This window comes from Rutilus rutilus, assembly GCF_951802725.1.
Source record: "Rutilus rutilus genome assembly, chromosome: 3".
Classification (NCBI taxonomy): domain Eukaryota; kingdom Metazoa; phylum Chordata; class Actinopteri; order Cypriniformes; family Leuciscidae; genus Rutilus; species Rutilus rutilus.
In genome coordinates this window covers 26,884,081-26,905,832 of record NC_140211.1, presented here as the reverse complement: position 1 = coordinate 26,905,832, position 21,752 = coordinate 26,884,081, and the positions used below count along the sequence as shown (strand labels likewise).

The 21,752-nt window shown below is 43.3% G+C and overlaps 2 protein-coding genes across 3 annotated transcripts; both read right to left on the bottom strand.

Annotated features, from left to right (window-relative positions):
- Nucleotides 1–639: 639 nt before the first annotated feature.
- gpatch1 (G patch domain containing 1) lies at nucleotides 640–15,553 on the bottom strand. 2 transcript variants are annotated; one of them, XM_084403999.1, is made up of 19 exons: nucleotides 15,354–15,553; nucleotides 15,096–15,230; nucleotides 14,918–15,003; nucleotides 14,647–14,810; nucleotides 14,468–14,565; nucleotides 14,271–14,326; nucleotides 13,564–13,815; nucleotides 13,305–13,455; nucleotides 13,044–13,123; nucleotides 12,749–12,953; nucleotides 3,385–3,768; nucleotides 3,115–3,293; nucleotides 2,872–2,999; nucleotides 2,192–2,501; nucleotides 1,791–2,070; nucleotides 1,559–1,693; nucleotides 1,174–1,268; nucleotides 953–1,086; nucleotides 640–819 (listed from the first exon to the last, which is right to left on the bottom strand). In XM_084403999.1, exons 1-19 carry the CDS (start codon nucleotides 15,421–15,423, stop codon nucleotides 792–794), a joined length of 2,970 nt encoding a protein of 989 aa, XP_084260125.1. In that variant the 5' UTR covers nucleotides 15,424–15,553; the 3' UTR covers nucleotides 640–791. The 2 variants fall into 2 exon arrangements, with proteins under 2 accessions (XP_084260125.1, XP_084260124.1); XM_084403998.1 differs by having other exon boundaries at nucleotides 953–1,089; nucleotides 15,354–15,499.
- Nucleotides 15,554–18,106: 2,553 nt separating this feature from the next.
- On the bottom strand, nucleotides 18,107–21,223 carry cnep1r1 (CTD nuclear envelope phosphatase 1 regulatory subunit 1). Its single transcript, XM_084404433.1, has 6 exons — nucleotides 21,080–21,223; nucleotides 20,006–20,077; nucleotides 19,738–19,811; nucleotides 19,534–19,643; nucleotides 18,885–18,939; nucleotides 18,107–18,764 (listed from the first exon to the last, which is right to left on the bottom strand). The coding sequence occupies exons 1-6, from the start codon at nucleotides 21,102–21,104 to the stop codon at nucleotides 18,723–18,725; spliced, it is 378 nt and encodes a 125-aa protein (XP_084260559.1). The 5' UTR covers nucleotides 21,105–21,223; the 3' UTR covers nucleotides 18,107–18,722.
- Between the last annotated feature and the right edge of the window lie 529 nt (nucleotides 21,224–21,752).

Here is a 21,752-nt window from a genome sequence, read left to right as displayed (position 1 = left end):
AAGATAGACTCACTTACACACATACAACACCAAAAAGTATCACAATATTAAACATTTTTGGACATGTACCATGGTATAAAGAATCAAACTGATTTATCGAACATTGAAACTATGATTTCAGTTGGGTGAAACATCAGACAAACCAACATTTTCCACATTAGTCAAAATCCCTAGTTAAAATGTTAAATGCTAAATGAACAAATTAGCCTACACAAAATATTAAACTAATTAAATGTACAGCAGACTAGCAATTTTATTTACAAGGTAAAAGAGACCCTTATGTGTAAACAAGCATGTGACAGAAATAAACCTGCCTTCACATGCACTCATAAATGGAAGTATAACAGTGGGAGAAAAAAAGACAAGAACAATTCTTAAAGTTAAAGGCACAAAACAACATGTAACCTCATGTCTCAAAAAGCTCATAAGTAGGTACAGTTCTGCTCCACAGTTGATTGCAGGTTTTAAGTTTCACCTGAGTCTTCCCATCTGAGCTTTCCTCTTTTGGTTCATTCATTCATCGTAATTGCTTTTATAGTAACATGAATATTAACAGAATATGGTCAAATTACTGTTTTATTACAACAAGGTTAATGTAGTTTGATCACATTGTGTTTGTTGACATTTCATTACAATACATTTTTTATTTTTTTAAATATTTTTTATTAAAAATATCTGCAATCATAACATTAGGTACACTTATGTAAATAAATGTACACGCACACACACACACACTATTCACTGTATTATCTTGACGTTTCCGTAAGACAACTTCCTCACTCTCAATTCTTCTATCTCTTGTTCTTGATGTTTTTTAACCTAAGCCAGAGAGAGAGAGAGAGAGAGAAATCATCTTTCAAGCCGTTAAATTAAAAATAATGTATACAAAGATACAGTACCATTTAAAAGATGCATTATAAAATCCTATATGATTGGAAATATGAGCTCTGACCTCTGAAGCAGTTCACTAGTAGACACAACTCTATTTTCATCTTCACTGTTAGAGTCAGTGTCGTCTGAGCTGCTATTGGACTCCTCCACCTTCTTCTTCTGTTTCCCTTTATGCTTATGTTTCTTGTTCTTTTTCTTCTGAGAAAAGAAACAATGTCATTTCTAGTTTTGCAAAGAAGTCTGGCATTCAGACCGAATAAATCTGTTCCAGAAAAACTGTACCTTTTTCTCTTTCTTGTGTTTCTTGGCTCTGTGTTTCTCTTTCTCTTTTTTCTTCTGTTTCTTCAGCTGCGGTGAGCGTGCAGGTGGCACAAGCCCTGATGAAGAGAGGAACAATGTAAAACTTGATGTTAGTAGAAAAGAAAAAAATTTCTGGATGAAAGAGAAAAAGTAATAAAGCTAAAATGACTGCACCTGTATATTACCATATATTACCAAGTATCAGATATATTCTTGTAAAGAAACTACGTCTTGTGAGATTGAGCTGAAATCATCATTATTATTATTATTTAATGAAATAAGTTAGTGCTATTGCTTCAACACGTAGTCACAGTGTTTACATGATAAATTGATGGTGGTGGTAACGGTAGTGGTTACAGTGACTGACCAGGGGGTGGCAGTCTGGGGCCAAACTCCTCTTCATCCAGGCCTTGTGGTTTAGCAGGAGCATTATCGGAGGACTGAGTATTTTGTGCTGCAGTTCCAGCAGATGGCATGCTCTGGGCATTAAGGTGCTTCAAATCTGAGGGGGAGAGAAAATAAAGTCAATAAATGATTATGACAATGACATCTGAATCATTGAAAGAGGTTTTTAATGGAACTTCTCATATAAAGCATACCTGTCACACTGCTGATGTCAGGAACAGGAGTGATCGGAGCTGAGATAAGAGGGTTCACTGTCCCTGCACCGCTTTGGATTGGTTCAGATGTTGGAAGAGCCACCTCGTCCTCTTCCTCGCTACAATCTTCAGATGACGATGAGCTCTTCTCATCCGACGAGCTGGCAAAGATGGCTTTAAAAAGATCCATTGGAGGCCTTACCTCTTCTTCATCCTCTTCCTTCTCCTCCTCTTCAGTTTTTTGTTCAGTCTGCTGCCCATCAGACAGTGCCACTTTTACCTGCACAGAAATGTGATCATTAAATTGAGGTTTTGCTGTATATAGTACTAATTTTAAAAAATACTTTAGCTTCAAGTTAGGTGAAAACTTTCTGAATTTATTCTTCAGGGGTGAAGAATACCTCTGGAGTGACAGAAGCATGTGGAGATTCAGTCTGGGTCTTGACCCCAGCTTCATTTTGCTGGGCCGCTGAAACCTCACTGCGAGTTTCACTGAGGAATGCACTGAGTGGGTCTTTAGTTTCAGATGCCTGCCCTGGTACATCCCACCTGGATCTCTTATTTGAGACTTCTGGAGTCAAACAGGGAAGGGCTGTGCTGGAGCTGGGAATTTTGGGAGCACTCGGGGCCTCCCTGCTGTCCGTTATGGTCAGGAAGTTAAAGACTGAGTACTTATCTCTCTTTATTTTAGGCATTCCCACTACACTAGACCTGCAAAACAGAAAAAAGATAAATGAAAGAGAAATTTGTTACAAACCTTTCCTAATGCTGAAGCAATTATTTGCAATACATTTGTATCTTTCCATTCATTTAAAGGTTGGTGGAAAATACCTTCCATAAAATAAAATAAAAATGTTGAATTGCACTAATAAATAAAAAAACAGACATTGCATTAACAGAAATAACATTTTTTTAGACTGCAATTTAATATGATTGTAAATTATTAATTTTTTTTCCTCAATTAGGGCAATTCAACAGGTTTTTTTTTTTTTTTTTTTTAATAAAGACCTTTGTCCTTAATTTAGTAAAAGGAATGTCTTCAGATACAGCATATGATTTGATCCACAAGTCTGCGTCTTACCCTGGATAAGGGTTTGGAACATTGAATCTTTTACACAATAGTTTATCAGGGTGCCACTCAAATGTTTCTCTGGTCAGTTTCCCAAACATCTTCATCTTCACAGCGGCCTGCTTGTCATCCACATCATTCTAAAGAGAGTGAATATTAAAGTACCATTATAATAAAAACAAGTTGCTTAACAGTGGACAATACTGGAAATATCACCAAACGAATTTCCTGAACTTATGTCAAAGAGCTCCTAACCTCTTGATCCCGTGTGACCTCCACATTGTCTGTGTCATCCTCTTGTTTGCTACGTGTGAAGCGTGAGGAGAGAGAAGAGTTGCTGGGCTTATAGAGTAATGCAGCGCGTACAAATTCGTCCCTTTCTCTCCCTCTCTCCCACTCCGTCATGGAGCAGTCCAGACTTGAGTCCAGGGCATCTACAAATAGTGCGGAAATCAGGTATTTAGCCAAGCACAGATTAGGAAAATCCAGGATAAATCAGACCAAACATAAAATGTTCAAATTCACCTTTATTGCCCTGTTTGAGTTTGTTGATGTACAGATCGTAGCGGGCCTGCTTCTGAGGATTGTTTGAAAATGGTTTAAAGGTTTTGCTAGCATCTGCAGTGGGAGCAGACCAGGCATTCAAAGCCATCTGGGTCTCAGAGGATGCCTGAGGTTGGATTGGAGAGGTCATGCTCTGAGTGTGGGAATCAGGCTGTGGGGCATTTGACTTGAAACGGCTGGACAGGGCCTGCAGAGCGGCGGCTTTAGCCGAAGCCACCACGACAGCTCGATCCGCAGCTGAGGAAAGGTTTCCCGCTGGCTTATTCCGCCCCTCAGCCGCTCTGCGGAACTCATTCAGACGCTCTCTGTCCTTACTGTCAAGCAACTCAAACACAGAACTAGGGCCTATAGAACATAAACAAAAGTTTGGGTTATAAATTGTATTAAAAGGAGTAATAAACTGCTTTTTTTTTTTAAATCATCAATACATAAAAAAACTCCCTAATTTAAAAGTAATAGGCTATTTTCTATCATGTTTTTGTACACTGCTATGATTGGCTAACAGGCTTGCATTTTAAAATAATTTTCGACATCCCCACCATTACCATGAGGATTTTTTTTCTGTGAAAACGTACAATGTTCGCCATACATGTTTGAAAAACCTACACCTCAAATACAAAGGATACTCCAGCATGGTAATTAAAGGTGCTCTAAGCGATGTTGGGTGACGTCACTTCTTGTTGATGTTCGAAGTATCGTCAAACAAAACAGAGGCAAGCTCGACCCTCCCTCATCCTCATCCCGTCCCCTCCCCCTCCCTTTCCCTTCCGTGCTTCCTGAAACAGGATTTTCTGATGTAAAATCGGGACTTTGCGTGTTCCTTCTCCTTTCCCCTCTCCTTTGCTATTTGTTCATCGGAACGTCGTCTCTTTGGTCGTGTATCGGCCATTTCAAAATTCAAGAGAATATAATTCTAATGTTAGTAGTTGTCATCGTCTAGGACATCTCTCCTCTTGCTAACTTCCCACTTCATGCTTCTCTCTCCTCCACTCCCCACACACCCCTTCATGTGCACGCGCACTCACCCCCCAAATCATTCTTGTTGGTTATTGGCTGGAACACTGTTTGTTATGTTTCGTGGTCCAGGCTGGGCCAGTTTGTTTTTCTTGCCGTTTGTGGAGCCTGGGCTGTCTACAGAGACTGCGTTTTTTTACAGTGTGTTCAGGGGACAGGCAGCTAGCAGATAGTGAGGAGATGTTTGCTGTATGTGACAAAAAAAAGTTTCGGCCTAAAAAATGTGTGACATCGCTTAGAGCACCTTTAATCATCTATATTTATTCCTTATGTATTTGTGAGGTATTGTTTTGTATTTCATTAAATTAAATTTGTGTTGAAACAAAGACGCTAGAGAAAGGAGTTTAGATAGTTACATTGTTGTTACATAGTTGAAACATTTGCCAACTGTGAAACCTTTATGCGTATTACATATTCTTTGTAAGTCTTGGTTATGGCAAATAAAGTTTAACTACTTGGAATTTTAACAGTTATAGTTGACAAAGGATGACTTATGGGACCCTATTTTAACGATCTGAAATGCAAGTAACTTTGTGGGCAGATCTTGGGCGGTGTTGCTATCATACTGGCGGGATAAATGACTCTGGCGATAATCTAAAATGGGTTGGTCAGAAGTAGCTAGCTACATTACTCATAGGAGTGGTTTGGGCATAACGTGAAATAAACCAATCAGAGCATCATCTCACATTCCCTTTAAGAGCAGGCGTGCTTGTTCCATGGCGGATTGCTATTATAACGGCGGATTTGCCAGGCGCACGCCAGGAGCGGTTCACAGCCGAGGAGACCGACGTTCTCGTCAGGGCCGTAAAAGACAGAAGTGACATTGTATGGGGATGGGAGACACCCAACCAAATTAGCTTCAGTTAAACAGACGTATGATAATTTTGGTAAATGTTTAAACTAGATTTCTATTTTTTCACATCGTCATGGACACCACAATGATTTCCCTCATGTGGAATATTTTTCCTTGTAATTATGTATGGTTTGCAAAAATGGCAACTGCTGCATCTGTGTAGATGAGAGAAGCAAAGTGTATGTACGCTACATTATAGCCAAGCATGCGCCCTTAAAATAGCATCTGAACGCGCCACTGACTTTAGACTAGGTTTTTCCTGGTCTGTGGCGGAATTGTTTTCTGTAACTGCAAAATAGCACCAGGGAACGTTTGCGCCGGAACACGCCTCCTCTTTTCGCTGAACCGCCACCGGTAGCGCAAGTTCATTCCCTAATTTACCGACGTGCGTCTGTCGAGGGAAAAGTCCACTGTGCGTCGGGTGCAAAATAGGAATGATACATGCGTCGGTATACAAAGTCAATTGTGCTGGGTGCAAGATAGGGCCCATGGTGTTTTGTATAAACGAATTATGAATGAATGTACCATCGTTTGTCGCACTGTCATTCTTATATTCATTGTTAATCATTTTCAGTAAAGGGAGTACATATCAAATAATCTGTAACAGACAAAGGAATGGTAAAAACACTGTTACTCACAATATTATCCAAAATATAGTCAGCACTGCATCATCTTTTATTTTTAGTCTCTTTGAAAAGCCTGTCAAACTGTCATGTTAAAAAACGTACTCGGTTACTAACGTAACCTCTGTTCTCTCTAGAGAGGGAACGAGTATTGCGTAAGCTAGCTTACGCTGCGGGAAAGTCTCCTTTCTCGAGATACTGAAGCCAAAAATTATCCTTAATTTTTTAAATCTTGTCAACGCAGTGCGGCAGCCTGCAGACCTAGGGCAGGCGAATCGCGTGCCCATTGGCTGCTCTGCGGCAACTGCAGCAGCCTATGGCTGAGCCTTGCGCGTGACGTCATGTCCAATGAGCGCGCTTGATGCGTCACAGCCCGTCATTAGGGGTGTGGCTTAGCGTATATAGGCAAGGTACAGAGGCTGCTTCGCTGGTTTCTGTCGCATGAAGCGAAATGAGCTCGTGGCGAGAGCACGGCGGGTTACGCAATACTCGTTCCCTCTCTAGAGAGAACAGAGGTTACGTTAGTAACCGAGTACGTTCTCTTACGAGAGGTTCTCTCGTATTGCGTAAGCTAGCTTACGCTGCGGGAACACCCTTGTCAACGCCGTGCGCGCGCCCAGCATCCTGAATGAATCCCATGGGGAGCCCAGGGAACGCGAAGTGGAGCTGGGCGGCCAAGATACCACAGTACACAAGCACATAATATGGGGCAGGGAGCGGCACAGCCGGTCCAACTGACACTTTCCACATAGTGCAGCTCAACCAGTAGAGCTAAATCAGCAACATAGCCCGCGCACAGACAGTGGGCTGGCTACGCGAGACTAGGCTGATAACACTTTGGCCTGCAAAGCGGGAACTTCCAGGTTGTAAAACCTAACAAATGTGGAAGGGGAGGCCCAGCCTGCCGCTGCACAAATGTCATGAATGGGAATCCCACTGGACCACACCCACGATGAGGCCATGCCTCTGGTGGAGTGCGCCCGAATGCCCAAAGGGCACTGCAGGTTTTTAGATGCGTAAGCAGCTGCGATAGCGTCAACTATACATCTGGATAGGGTGTGTTTCGAGGCGGCGAGACCCTTGGTGCGCCCACCAAACGAAACAAAGAGCTGCTCTGAACGCCTGAAGGCGGCGGAGCGTGAAATATAGCTTCTCAGCGCCCTGACTGGGCAGAGGAGATTACTATCTGCCTCGCAGCCAGCATTCGGCAGGGCTGAAAGGGAAATGACCTGCGCTCTGAAGGGAGTGCCCAAAATTTTGGGGACATACCCATGCCTCGGTCTGAGAATAACTTAGAGTCATTGGGTCCGAACTCGAGGCACGCAGCGTTAGTGGATAACGCGTGAAGGTCTCCCACACGTTTTCCTGAAGACAGTGCTATCAGAAAAACGGTTTTGAGCGTGAGGTATTTCATATCCACAGTTTCCAGGGGTTCAAAGGGATGTGCTTTCAGGGCGTCTAAGACCAGTGAAAAATCCCACATAGGAACCGAAGGGGGTCGCGGGGGGTTCATCCTTCTCGCTCCTCTAAGGAAGCGGATGACAAACTCGTTCCTTCCTAATGCGCGGCCCGGCTCTGAGACAGAGAGCGCTGAATGGCCGCGACATAGACTTTGAGCGTGGAGGGGGACCTGCCCGCGTCCAGTAGCTCTTGAAGGAAGCACAATACTTGCGAGACCCCACATGTCTGTGGATCGAGCCCTCTGGCAGTGCACCATTTGTTAAACACCGACCATTTAGACGTGTAGAGCCGCCTCGTGGAGGGAGCTCTAGATTGTATGATCGTGTTCATCACCCCTTCTGGTAAATCACAATGAAGAGCACTGTGTGGCGCGCTTTCCTGGCTCTCTCGATGACCTGAGGCAGCAGAGAGACCGGGGGAGAAGCATATAGCGGGCCGCTGGGCCACGTCTGGGCCAGCGCGTCCTCGCTCTTGAAAAGAATACTGGGCAGTGTGCGTTGTCTTTTGACGCAAAGAGGTCGACTTTCGCTCTGCCAAAGCGGCGCCACAGCGACTGGACTGTTTGGAGGTGTAGAGACCACTCCCCAGGGGAACGTTGTCCCTGGACAGTCTGTCGGGGCCCTCGTTCAGATGGCCAGGCACATGCGATGCTCTCAGAGAGCGCCGAGAGTGCTGAGCCCATACGAGGAGGCGTTCCGTCAGGGCGCAGAGCTTTTTTTTTTTTTTTTTTGATCTGACACCGCCCTGGTGGTTCACATAGGCCACTACTGATGTGTTGTCCGTGCGGACTAGAACATGGTGACCATGGAGGAATAGGAGGAAGTGCATGAGCGCTTTCTCGACCGCGAGCATCTCTAGACAGTTTATGTGTAGGAGATTCTCCTGGTCTGACCAGCGGCCATAGACCGGTCTGCCTTCGAAGAGCGCTCCCCAACCTAGGTTGGACGCGTCTGTTGAGACAACTTTCCGGTGTGAAATCACTCCCATAATCACTCCAGTGTGATACCATTCAGCTGCTAGCCAGGGCTGCAGGGCTGAGACACAGCCCTGAGTCACTCTGATTAGCGAGCCACCGGTCGCCCAGGCTCGATGGGATACGCGCGCTCTTAGCCAGCGTTGAAGCGGGCGCATGCGCAGTAAACCCAACTGAAGCACTGCTGCAGCTGAGGCCATATGCCCCAGGATGCGCTGAAATGCTTTCAGAGGAACCCGATTGCCTTCTTTGAAGGATGCGGCGAGGCGCCGGATGCGGCGCGCGCGCTGCTCCGACAATCTGGCCGTCATCGCCACCGAGTCCAGTTCTATTCTGAGAAAGGAAATTGACTGACGGGGCGAGAGCGAGCTCTTGGTCCAATTGACCGCTAGACCCAGACCTTCCAGATGGCTGAGAAGCGCTGTTCTGTGAGACACAAGTTCTGTCTCTGACTGAGCTATAACAAGCCAGTCGTCCAGATAGTTCAGAATTTGCATTCCCTGACTTTTCAGGGGCGCGAGAGCCGTGTCCATGCATTTCGTAAATGTACGGTGTGCTAAAGACAGGCCGAACGGCAGGACTGTGTATTGATAAGCTCGACCGTCGAAGGCGAATCTCAAGAATGGCCTGTGACGGGGGGTTATCTGGATCTGGAAATACGCGTCTTTCAGATCGAGAGAGATAAACCAGTCTCCTGGGCGGATCTGCGCAAGGATCTGTCTGGTTGTAATCATCCTGAACGGCCGTCTCATGAGAGCCGTGTTCAGATGTCTCAGATCTAAAATAGGTCTTAAAGCTCCGTCCTTCTTGGGAACGAGGAAGTAACGGCTGTAAAAGCCTGACTCGCTCAAGGAAGGATGAACCTGTTCTATGGCCCCTTTGCGCAGCAGCTTCGCTATTTCTGCTCGAAGCAGATGCGCTGCTTCTAAACCGACTTTCGTCTCCGTCTGCGCTAGAAGCGCGGGGGGCGACGAGCGAATTGAGGCGAATAGCCGTGTTTTGTAGTGTTCAACACCCATTCTGACGCGCCCTGAATAGCTTCCCATGCTTTTGCACGCATAGCTAGGGGTCGAATGGTCTCTGGGTTCAGATCGCCGCGCTGCGCGGGATGGAGAACCTGTATCAGAGAGGATGGGGCGGCGCGCGCGCCGCCGGTGCTCGAACACGGGGCTGATAAACAGTATTGGCCGGCTGTACAGCGTTCAGTAGCTCGGTCCTGAAGGATGGAGCGCGTTTTGCTGTCAAACACCCCTGGCGCGAGAGCGGCGTGGGGGATATAGTGTCTGAAAGTGAGTGCGCGTGCTCGTGAGCGGGCGCAGGGTTTACACTTATAACACGGCCAGTGTTTTGGAAGCTTAGAGGGTCTGTAACCCGGGGTAACCGTATGGCAGAGCGAGCAGCGAGTAGGTGTGAGCACAGAGTTGTGGGCACATTTACTACACTTAATACTCGAGCGGCGTGTTTCCGCTTTATGAGAGCGCTCTGAGCGCATTACCGTGGGAACCATGTTGTGTGAAGCAGTGAACACATGGGAGTGGGCACATTTTCTATACTTAATATCCCCTCGGCCTGAGCCGTTGCAACTCGAGCGGCGGGTAGGTGTGATCACAGAGTTGTGGGCACATTTACTACACTTAATACTCGAGCGGTGAGTGTCCGCCTATGAGAGAGCGCTCTGAGCGCGTAACCATGGGGACCGTGTTTGTGCGAAGCAGTGAGCACATGGGAGTGGGCACATTTCTACACTTATGACACCCTCGGCCGGAGCGTTTCGGGGCTTTAGAGGGTCTGTAACCCGAGGTAACTGAATGGCAGAGCGAGCAGCGGGTATGTGTGAGCACAGAGTTGTGGGCACATTTACTACACTTAATACTCGAGCGGCGCGTGTCCGCTTTAAGAGAGAGAGCGCTCTGAGCGCGTTACCATGGGGACCGTGTTTGTGTGAAGCAGTGAGCACATGAGAGTGGGCACATTTTCTACACTTATCTTCGGCTAGAGCTGGAATGTAGTGAGCTTAGAGGATCTGCAACCCGGGGTAACTGAGTGGCAGAGCGAGCAACGGGTAGGTGTGAGCACAGAGTTGTGGGCACATTTCCTACACTTAGTACTCAAGCGGCGTGTGACCGCTTTAAGAGAGTGCGCTCTGTGGACGTTACCGAGGAGACCGTGTTTGTGTGTAGCAGTGAGCACGTGGGAGTGGGCACATTTTCTACACGTATAACACCATCGGTGTAATAGGAAACTGATAGAGCGAGAAGCTTTGATGGCTCATAAGTTTAGACGCTCATAAATACTCAAGCACCATCCTGCGGGATACGGGTTCGCTTTCTGTATGTGAGAAAGCTGGCCGCGAGCTCGGAGAAGCCAGCAGAAAAAAAAATATTTATCTGCCGCCAGAGCAGGATTCGAACACGGGACTCCCGTGTGGAAGTCCAATGCTCTGCCACTGAGCCACAGGAGCACACATAAACTTTTAGTTAGTGCGAGCATATGACCGAGCGATGTTTCGTTTCGGCGTTTGTTTGCAGACGCGCGCGTGTAATAAAACAGGCTCGTTACTGCAGTATAGTATTTCCAGCCGCCTGAACTTGGAGGGGACTGAGAATATACGAGGACGAAAACACTCTCTCTTCCTCTTATCGCCGGTGCTCGTGACGTCCGCTCTGATGTCCCTTGAGAACGGCGCAGTTGCGCGGCTCGAACAAGGGAGAGAGAGCGGGAAGATGTCATCATGTGCTATGACATCGTATGTTTGCAGGCGTGCGTGTAATAAAACAGGCTCGTTTACTGCAATATTGATATTTCTAGTCGCCTGAGCTTAGGAGGGGACTGAGAAATGTGTGAGAAACGGAGGTGGCCGGAGAGTGACACGCGGGGTAGCTTTCTTATAACGTAAAGGAAGCCAGCCCGTGACCGTCTACTCCTGACATCCCTTGTGAGCGGCGCGTTTGCGCGGCTCGAACAGAAGGGGAGAGCGCAGGGAGGGGCGTGCGTCGTCCGGGGGGTAGCTTTCTTGTAACGTAAAGGAAGCTATAGCCCGAGACCGTCCGTTTCTGACATCCCTTGTGAGCGGCGCCGTTTGCGCGGCTTGACAGAGGGGAGAAAGCAGCTGTCTAAGAAAACAGCGCTGTCTGCTTCATCCCCTGAGGCGACGGCAGTGCGGGCGAACCGGCCGCTGCGCGTCGGGAGGTGGGGAGAAGGAAATAGCGAGGCTCGCGGGAGGGGCTCCGGCGAGCGCTCAGCTGTCATAGAAGCCCAGGCAGAGAGCGCACACCACGTGGCGGTCTCCGTCGCTGAGCGCGGCTCGCACGAGCCACAGGATGAGCGAGGCATTTGCAACAACGCCTCGCGCTCTTTTAGATGCAAGTGTGTCGCGGCGGACACACAAAACACACAACACAGAGCAAGGAAAGGATATATATGCCGGATGGCGCAGCAGGCAGGGAAGGCTGAAGGCGGCGAGCGGCCGGCGTCCTCAGGCTGAAATCCTCGGCGTGCTGGTCGCTTGATTCGACGGCGGCTTCCTCGGAGATCAGCGATGCGAAGAGCTTCGCTGAAGAGACAGAAATCAGCGAAGCAGCCTCTGTACCTTGCCTATATACGCTAAGCCACACCCCTAATGACGGGCTGTGACGCATCAAGCGCGCCAAGCGCGCTCATTGGACGTGACGTCACGCGCAAGGCTCAGCCATAGGCTGCTGCAGTTGCCGCAGAGCAGCCAATGGGCACGCGATTCGCCTGCCCTAGGTCTGCAGGCTGCCGCACTGCGTTGACAAGATTTAAAAAATTAAGGATAATTTTTGGCTTCAGTATCTCGAGAAAGGAGACTTTCCCGCAGCGTAAGCTAGCTTACGCAATACGAGAGAACCTCTCGTAAGAGAACTAATCTCCAATAAAATAAAGCGAACAATCGAACAGTGTCTTACTGACGCGATCTGGAGCATGAGTGAATTGTTGGGCGGGGCTAAAGGGGCAATGATGTAGAAGTAGGCGTTGATATTCTTCTGCAGTGGCGGTTTTTTTGCACTATGATGTCATACTGAGACAAAGTCCAAAACAAGTTGTTTTGGGAGCTTGGTTTCAATAAACTCTGTTTTTGGACTAACAAGGAAGTAATGAGCTCTGAGACGTACTCTCTCTCCACCTCCCTACACTCAGATTTTGAGTGATTCTTTGGCCAAAAAAAGAGAAAACACAAAATAAATGTAAAGATAAATTTGACTGATACCATTATTTTTTTTCAGAGTTTCTATAGATATCGTGATCATATCATTATTGTGAATTGTTTTTGTTCGTGTAATGAAAATGTGACAGCTCTGATCTGAATCTACCTGCAATCACAAATCTATAATTCAAATCACTCTTAAAACAGCCACAACACATACACAGAGACATCCTTACCCTCTAGAGGCCTTTCTCCCAGCATGTCACGTCTCTGAGCAGAGTCTAAATTGTGACGACCCTGCTGTGGTACATCCTGTGATAGGTGTCCACGTGAAGCCTGCAGTGCCTGGGCAACAATAGGACTGACGGAGGATGGATCAACCACAGGACGGAAGTAATGTACAGGCCGATAATCACGGGGCAGATCAGGGGGAGGATAGACCTAGAAACAAAACCAGTGAGCCTAATTTAACAGCACAACTTTTTCACACCAAATAAAGTAATAAAGGAACTGCCTAGTGCTGTACATTACAGTTTTAATTTCTGCGGCTTGGGAGGCCAATGTAAACCCCTCCAGAATCCTGCCCGAATACGCCACATCTCTTTTTGAGTCTGGAACAAAAATACATTTGTCATAGAGGAGCCATCTTTCCTGCTAAGCCTACAATTTGACACGAAACAGTATGGTCACATTACAAAAGACACTCAAAGAGCAGCCAGTTCTGATATCCTGATGCAACATAAATGCATCATGACATTATGAGGACACAGCCAAGGACTTCATGTCACCAACCGTTCTTCTTCCTGGTATACTGCTGGGGAGCAGTCCATCCATAGAGTCCATCCCCTGGCTCTTCTCCTCCCAGCACAGCATCATAGTTGGACATGGAGTCCTTATGATAAATATCGGTATCTTCCTCCTCCATTGCACCAACTCCAAAAGCCTACTCACATATACACTGATGTCAGCATGTTTCTTCTAATGGGAGTGTTTTAGTTTTAGTAGCAAATTTAGTTTTCTAGGCCATTACTGATCAGCACGTTGGCGTTACCTGTCCTCCAATCCCGCCCCTGCGTTGCTGTCCTGACTTTTTTTTGTCTCCAAATAAGCTGGTTGCTCTATCAGAGTGAATCGTGAAGAGGTTTATATGTCCTGACCCTGATCCGCCCTCCAAGGCCTGCAGAGGGTTCAGCCCTCTGTAACCCAGACCATGGGAGTCCACTTTAGGGGTGAAGTCCACTGGGATCACATCTTTGGGGGCAAAGGTCACATTCTCTGGAGCAAATTCATCATCATCATCCTCCTGAACAAAAATAAAACGTTTTTCAGTATGACTAAAATCTGTCCATTCTTTACATAGTAATCACATAGGCTGCATCTGAATATGCATACTCATATGTGAAACGAGTAGTATGTCTGAATTCACAGTATTCATAAAACAGTAGGCAAAAGGTACCCGGATGACTTAGATTCTGAGGGGCACATCTGATGGACACTTTACAATCCAATGAGCCCACTGGAGAAATTTGTGAATAGCAGTGAAGCAAAGCAACTGACCCTGGTAGGTCACGTGACTATGACAACATGATGAATGTAGCACTTCCAGACAACAATCATACTATAACATCTTTTTTACTGGTCGCGAAGTAAGTACCAAATCAAAAGGAGTACCTACTCAGAAAATATGCAATTTTGGATGCAGCCATTATAAATTTCAAATGAATCTGATCAGAACCCCAAACATTAAACAATATCCACCTCGGACTCCTCAGATCCATTGGGCGGCAAAACACAGCCATAAACTCTAACCGCATCTGAAAGACGAGAAAGAGCAAAGCTAAGCTTCTTGAAATGTTAACATTGTGCTCAGCACATCATATCATACTTTCCAGACCTAAAACCTAAAAATGGCACTTCAGCTAAAACAAAACATCTGTTATATCTTCTCTCATCACCAGTGTTTTGCTTGGGTTGCTTTCTCTTCAGTCTTGGTCCGACTCCCTGGCCATCTTTCCAGCCCATTTTTCTCAGCAGCTCCACACCAATAGATGACCTAGCAATCACACAATGACATAATAAGTTTAGCTTTCAGTTACATTTGAGCTAGCCCATATTAGTTTAGAGTGATGCTTACCGTGCAGGGGCAATAAGCTCCTCCAGCAGTCCAGTGTCTCCAGGTATCAGAGCAGCAATCGAGCTGACGGCTCGTGCTTTGTCTTTTAACTGATCCTTCCTCTCCGATGCAAAATCATCTGTAGTGACAATCTCTCTTGGGGCAATACCATGCTCACCAAAATCCTTTTACAAAACATATTATGTATTAGAAAAAAAAAGTACACGACAACAACTTTACAGGTAAGTCACAGAAGTGTTGACGTGTGAGAACCAAGGATTCACACACTAACCTCCTCATCCATAAAGTCCTCTGGTCTAGCACTCTGCCTCTCTGCCTTTTGCTGTCGAGTTGATAAAAATGTTGATGGTGCCCAGCCTAAAGGACATAGCAGATTAGTTAAACTACAAGACCCGGTTAACAGAATCAAAAGCATTAACGTTACTGCACTGAGCAAGGTTGGCATTGACCTTCTTTGGTGCCCACTGTGTTAAAGTAACCAGCGGAGAAGCCACCAGTAAAAGCTCCGTGAAATCTCTTGTAGCGCCCCTTCTCATCTTTAACCGTCTGCTCGTGCACGGGGACTGGTTTTCTGCTGGGTTCGTCTGAAATACACATATACGAACAACGTGGAATTCACGTTTTCATTAAATATTCACAGCTCTTATGCATCAAATACCTGCACATTCAAGCAAATGACAACTACAGTGTACATGTAACGTTAGTACCTTCTTCTAGAGGCTCTAAAGGAGTTCCGTAAGACACGAAATCCTCATCGCTATCTTCGTCGGACGCCATGTTTACAATAAGTACGGTGGCCCCGTGAGCTCTTGCTACGTCCAATTCTTCTTCTTCTTCTTCTTCTTCTTCTTCTTCTTCTGGTGTTTAATGGCGGATTGGCAGACCAACATAAATGGTGCATTCCCTCCACCTGCTGATCTGGAGTGTGGAGTATACTTGGCTTTGGAAGAAATGAGAAGAAATGATTTTATTTTTTATTTTTTTTATTCTATTTATTATTCCTGTTTTATTTAGATATTTAAATATTAATTCATGAATTCTTGATTGTCTTGACCCATTTCCTAACAATACTTTTATTGAAATTGTATCAACTTCCATCCATCGTAACTCTTGAATTAACTGTTGTCTCTCCCTTTCATATGCAGCACATTCTAAAAGAATATGCTGCACTGTTTCTAAATCCCCGCAATTATCACAGTTTCCTGTATCGTGCTTCCCTATTTTATAAAGACTATAATTTAATGCAGTGTGACCAATTCTTAACCTTGTAATAATGACATCTTTTTTCCTATTTCCATATCTTTTCCTCTCATTTCCAACCCGTTCCTGAATTTGATAAAGATGTCTTCCTTTAGAGTCACTATTCCATATCTTTTGCCATCTTTTACTAAATTCAATTGCTATTAATCTCTTGATTTTTGATTTACTTAGTGATACATTAATTTTTATTTGTGGATGATTTAATGCTTTCTTTGCCAACTGGTCTACCTCCTCATTACCATCCACACCCACATGTGCTGGCCTACGTCCAATTCGTTTTATTTATTTTTTTATTTTTTTATTATTTTTTCTTATTAAACATTACAAAGCACTAAGCAATACAGATAAACATAAAAAAAAAAAGAAAAAAAAAAAGACAAAGATACACAGACACAAATAATTTGCCAGGGTAACAAAACAACAAAACAAAAACAAGACCAATGCTATGCATTTACCTTAAGAGGACAAAAAGGATGAATATAGAGATACAGTTTTCATTGCTTTGGGATTAACAGAGCTTTGGATAGTTTCCATGTATTTGTCTAGATCATCTTTGAATAGAGAAAAGAGAGGTTTAGAGCCAGTACATTTTTGCTTATGTATGTGAAATTTAGCTAGTAGGAAGCACAAATTAATTATGTAATATTGTCCTGTTTTCTCTTTTGAGTTGTCAAACAAACCAAAGAAAACATCTTTAAAACAGAAAGAAAAGTCACTTACAAAATAAGATTGGATAAAAATGAACAAATCTGACCAAAATTTCTCAGTGTGGGTACATTGCCAAAACAAGTGAATGACATCTTCCTCAGGAGAGTGACAAAAACAACAATTCACTTCAATGTCTGACTTATATTTCCTAGAAAGGCTTTGGATGGGTAACATTTGTGGATTAATTTAAATGTTATTTATTTTACTTTATTGGTAAGCATATACTTATGAGGCAAAGACAATACTTTTTCCCATGGTAAATTCAATATTATTCCAATATGGTATTACATAAGGAATTGTCATTATTTCTTTCTGGAAGAGAGCTCTGATTTTATAATTTCTTTTTTGTTGCTCTACAGAAAAGCATACATTCCCAATCATTGTGTCAGTTAGGTTCAAAGAGTAAGTACATGGCCATGGAAATGTAGAACCTTGCAACAGAAAAGACACTCCAGAGGGAATAGCACTGAAAACAATAGCATATTCATTAGCAGTTATAGGAATTTTATATTTCTGTAAAAAAATCTAAATAGTTGTAAAGTCTGCCCTGTGAATTAAAAAGCTGTCCAACTAAAAGAAGGTTGTTTTTGAACCAGTTGTCAAAAAAAGTGCTTTATTCTTGTAGAGAATATCCTTATTGTTATTCAGTAATATCTGTGTGGGGAAAAGTTGTGTTTGCTATGTTAGGGACCATGCCAAGAGCATCTGCTTATGAAAATTAGAGAGTTTACAAAGTAGGAGAAAATTCAGGCCACCTACTTTTGAGAAAATATAATTAGGGATGATATTCCAAAGTGAAGAGGGATTATTAAGGGAATTTTTAAGCCAATTAATTTTAAAAGTGTTGTCTAAAGTAGTAAAATAAAAAAAAATCAAATCCTCCCTGTTTTATTGAATTCATCAGTACTGACCTACGTCCAATTCGTAAACCAATCGTTCTTTTGACTCGGACCTTTCCAACGAATCACTTCAGCGGAATCGTCCACTGGTCCACAAGACCGAAAGTGCGTATGAAGTGTGCCATCTCGGCCCGAGCGGTTCTCGAGTCAACTCAACGTAAATGATTCATAATGGTTCCGATTGTCAGATTCATTAATTCATAGTAAGGACATTTGGAGTGATGAAATTATCGACAGATGGTGCGAAATAACACTTTTTTAAAACGTTGTATTTTTCAATGTAACCACAAATTATACAGAGTTTCCAAATAAACCGTTTTATCTGTACTCAAGTGTATAATGGCTACAACAAACCGAACTGGAAAAAAATAAATTACAATGAAAACAATGTAGAATTCGCGGAACGCTTTTTTTAATTATGTAATAGCAAAGACTGTGATGTTAAAAAAAAAAGTGATGTTAGGAAGACGTGATGATGACCCAAATACGTGAAATAATTCACTAAGCTTATTAAGCTTTGCCAACTGACAGACGCCTTGGTTTTCGTGTTAAGTTTGTTTCAGTGACATTAATAATAACAAATAGCAAAAAACTCTGTATTACAAACAACTTTTATTATTGCCAACACATATTCTTATAGATTTTAACTCTGGAGTGAAAGTAAATAAAATCTCAGCCAACCATGACACATTAGCCTGTGACTCTTTTACTTAAACTAGTGCAGCCTTTAGTCGCATAAAAGTACTTTTAAAAACAACAAAAAGCAGTGCATCATGTCATAGGCATAAACATTTCATAAATGTTTCCTATTATATATGTAAAAGTCAGCTTAAGGTGAACAAATATCAACACTTTAATATTCATTATGTGTTCAGCAATTTACTTTAAAAATACATACACCGTATGCATCTAAAATAAGACCACGGCATTACAAACGAGGATATCAAAATCCACAATCAAATAAAACTCAAATTTTCCAACAGAAAAATAAGGGTTATTTAAAAATAGCAGAAACAATGTTTTTCTTCAAAATGGCCGTTTCCTTTTGAGCTCCCATTGCTTCTTCATAAATTGCAGAGAGAAGTTAGAGTCCTATTTGGGAGGTTGACCCCCACACACTTTGGATTATCTCCTGGCACTGAGGCCTATGTGCAATCTTGATGATTAATGTTGATATGAAATGCTCTCCTCTCCCATCTCTTCAAGGTGCTATTGGATATGAGGCCGCGGTTTCAGGATAAGTTTCCCCGTCTAGCATACGAGGGGGGAAAAATACAAATGAATGCACAAGAAAAGTTGCCTTGGATTTTTAAATCAGTGAAAAATTGATAGATCACAAAGGGCAATAATACAAAGGACACAAGTACTCACATCATCACAGGACATGTTATATTCTGCTAGCACTGTCCGGCAGCGAGCTGCAATACTGCAACAAGTGGTTAAGGAGAGATCTGGTAGTCTCTGACAATCTGCAGTTTTGGGATTGTTAAAGCAACACTATGGAACTTTTCCTCTGCGGTCCCCCTACAGGTTGGAAGCGGAATTGTCCATTACCGCTGTCGTAAATCATTTAGCCTACCGCAGCCTACTGTCGCACACACGCCCACTGTTTATCCAGCACCGGCTTTGGAATGAACGATGTCCACAGACAAGGTAGAGTATGATGCATGATTTTATGAAAGTATGATGTATTGCGACATCAGAAACTAAGAAAAACAAAATAATGACTATTGTAACACTTGCCATAAAGCAAGTCAAATTTGTATTTTTCTTATGTCTCATTAGAACTACAGAAACGCGACCCGATCTGGCAATCTTACATAGTGTGGTTATAGCAGATAAAGGACCGCAATGCGGAGGCATAAGTGCCTTTCACCCTGTTACGACTTGATGAACCACTGAAACGATTTTGGAAACATTATTTTAAAGTAAAAAATGTTACATAGTGTTGCTTTAATACTCAAGAGAATGGCTGAGCACACCGAACACCACTGCAAATTTCCAGCATTGAGAAGGATACATAGATGGCGCCACAACCCGTTTATGTATTCCAGCAAAGAAAAGGCCAATGAGAGTCACACAGCTGATAGTGAAAAACGGATGATTCCATAAAGATGAGAAGAAAGAAACCTGTGGAAAGAGATGACATAAGAATGCATACAAGGGGAATGTGACATCAGATGCTAATCTGACCTCATTTGCAACATCTCTTAATTTCACATACTTTCTGAGTGTCTGGATCTATAAGCCAGTTCCACGCTCCTGTGGCTGTGCACACAGACACCACGATCAAAATCACTGCAAAAAGAAGACAGAATTCATGAATTAAAATGAGACACTGTATTGCACAATAAGCTTAATCCTTGTGGATACATAAGAGTTATGAACACTCAGTAAGTGTGTACACTTCGTAGCTCAGAGCACAGTCCAGGTTTTAAAATGCTTGAGACAGATTCAGTAAAGATTAGACCAGACAAGCTGGACTGACTTACTGCGCCAACGACCTGTAGCCGGCTGCAAACAAGACACATACTCTGTCAGTCTCCTCTCAAATGCCTTCAGGTCTACGGATGAGGAAAACAATTGTATCAGCACAGCACAGCACAGCAACAGTGAGGTAATCTATTTTACATCTATTTTCCAATCTCTCTCTTTTTAAAATACTGAGGCAGAAACCCAAACACAGTTTACAGTTTTTTATTTCCAAAGAATTCAACCGCCATTTAAAGGACAAGTTCGCATGCTTTCAACCAGCTTTGTATTGTTGCAATGTTGGTAGTGTGTATACAAATAGTCAACTATAAAGGGCATATACTTTTTTTTTGACAGCGCCAGGCTTTGTTAAACCTACATATCTTACTTCCGCATTTTTGCATTCCCGCCCAGACAGTCGGATCGAGCCCAGAGCATTATGGGTGTTGAAGTTTTCCTACCTTTCTGGCAAACTCAACAACACAGATCTTTCTAGTCATATAACACCACTTTCAAAAACATTTTACCTTTCTACTACTTTTATTTATTTATTAAAAGCGCATATTGACAGTGGCGAATTACTCCTAAGTCACTATACTGCAGTTTCACACATCACTCTGAAATATGCATTATAAACAAGAGCTAAACATACAGATAGGCAAATGCACTGGTATGGATGGACTAAATTACATTGTTTATAGGTACAGCAATATCAGCTGTACCAGGCATATCAAGGCATTGACAGCTTTATGGCTTCAAAATGTACTGAAATGTAGTGGAAAATGTACACTAATTGGCATGTATTATACGTCAGTGTCTGGTATAGTGGAGTTATGACAGGCCAACACAATGTTTAAAGCCAAGACCCGGACTTTACTATGACAGAAGAGCTGCACTCTTTGTTGAGGTATCAGTTTTTCCGAGATCTCGGTGGTAACTGCTGAAAGGTCTTAAGAGTCTTAGCTTAGATGCTAGCAGCCCAGTGTTAACATAATACATCTAACATGCCATAACAAACACGTGGACGCTTTGCTAATATATGAATATGACACTCGGAGATGAGTGCACTAAACTAATATTCTACTGAAAAGTACCTTCGGCTTGTTCTAATGAATTCATTGCTTTTCCCACCAGTGCTGTGGACGCTCAGTTCAGGCCTGCAGACACACGCAACCACCGTCAGCGGGCACCAGCCAATCGCGGAAGCTCTCTTCTCATTGGCTAGAAGAGAGGAGTGCGTCATCTTAAAGAAATATGTTAGATTCTTCTTCTTCTTCTGTTAAGTTTTATGGCAGTTTACAGTCAAAGTGTATTACCGCCATGTTAGATTCTTTTAAACGCTTATTTGTTAAATGCTTAGATGTTTAGTTCTTTGTTATTATTTTCATTTCCCCCTAAATAAATTTAGTAAGAACACCCTAGACCTTTTTTGAAAACAAAAACAGGTTGTTCAAGCAATTTTAACTAGGCTACATCAAATTCTAAAGCTGTCAAGACTTTTAAGGCTTACTTTTATACTTTTAGCTCATCAAAAATTTCAATGATTTGAAACGACAGATAATTTAATTACACATAAAAGCAACTAAGGCAGCAACTGAAATTATGTTTTTAAGAAACTATTTATTTATTTATTTATTCATCCATTTTTTTATTTAATTTTTTTTTTTTATATATATATACTGTTATATCCAGTCTTTTTACTAGACCTCTCTCCATCATTAAATACCAGGTGTGGTCATTTGTAATGGGCCGTTATTGTGGCAGCAA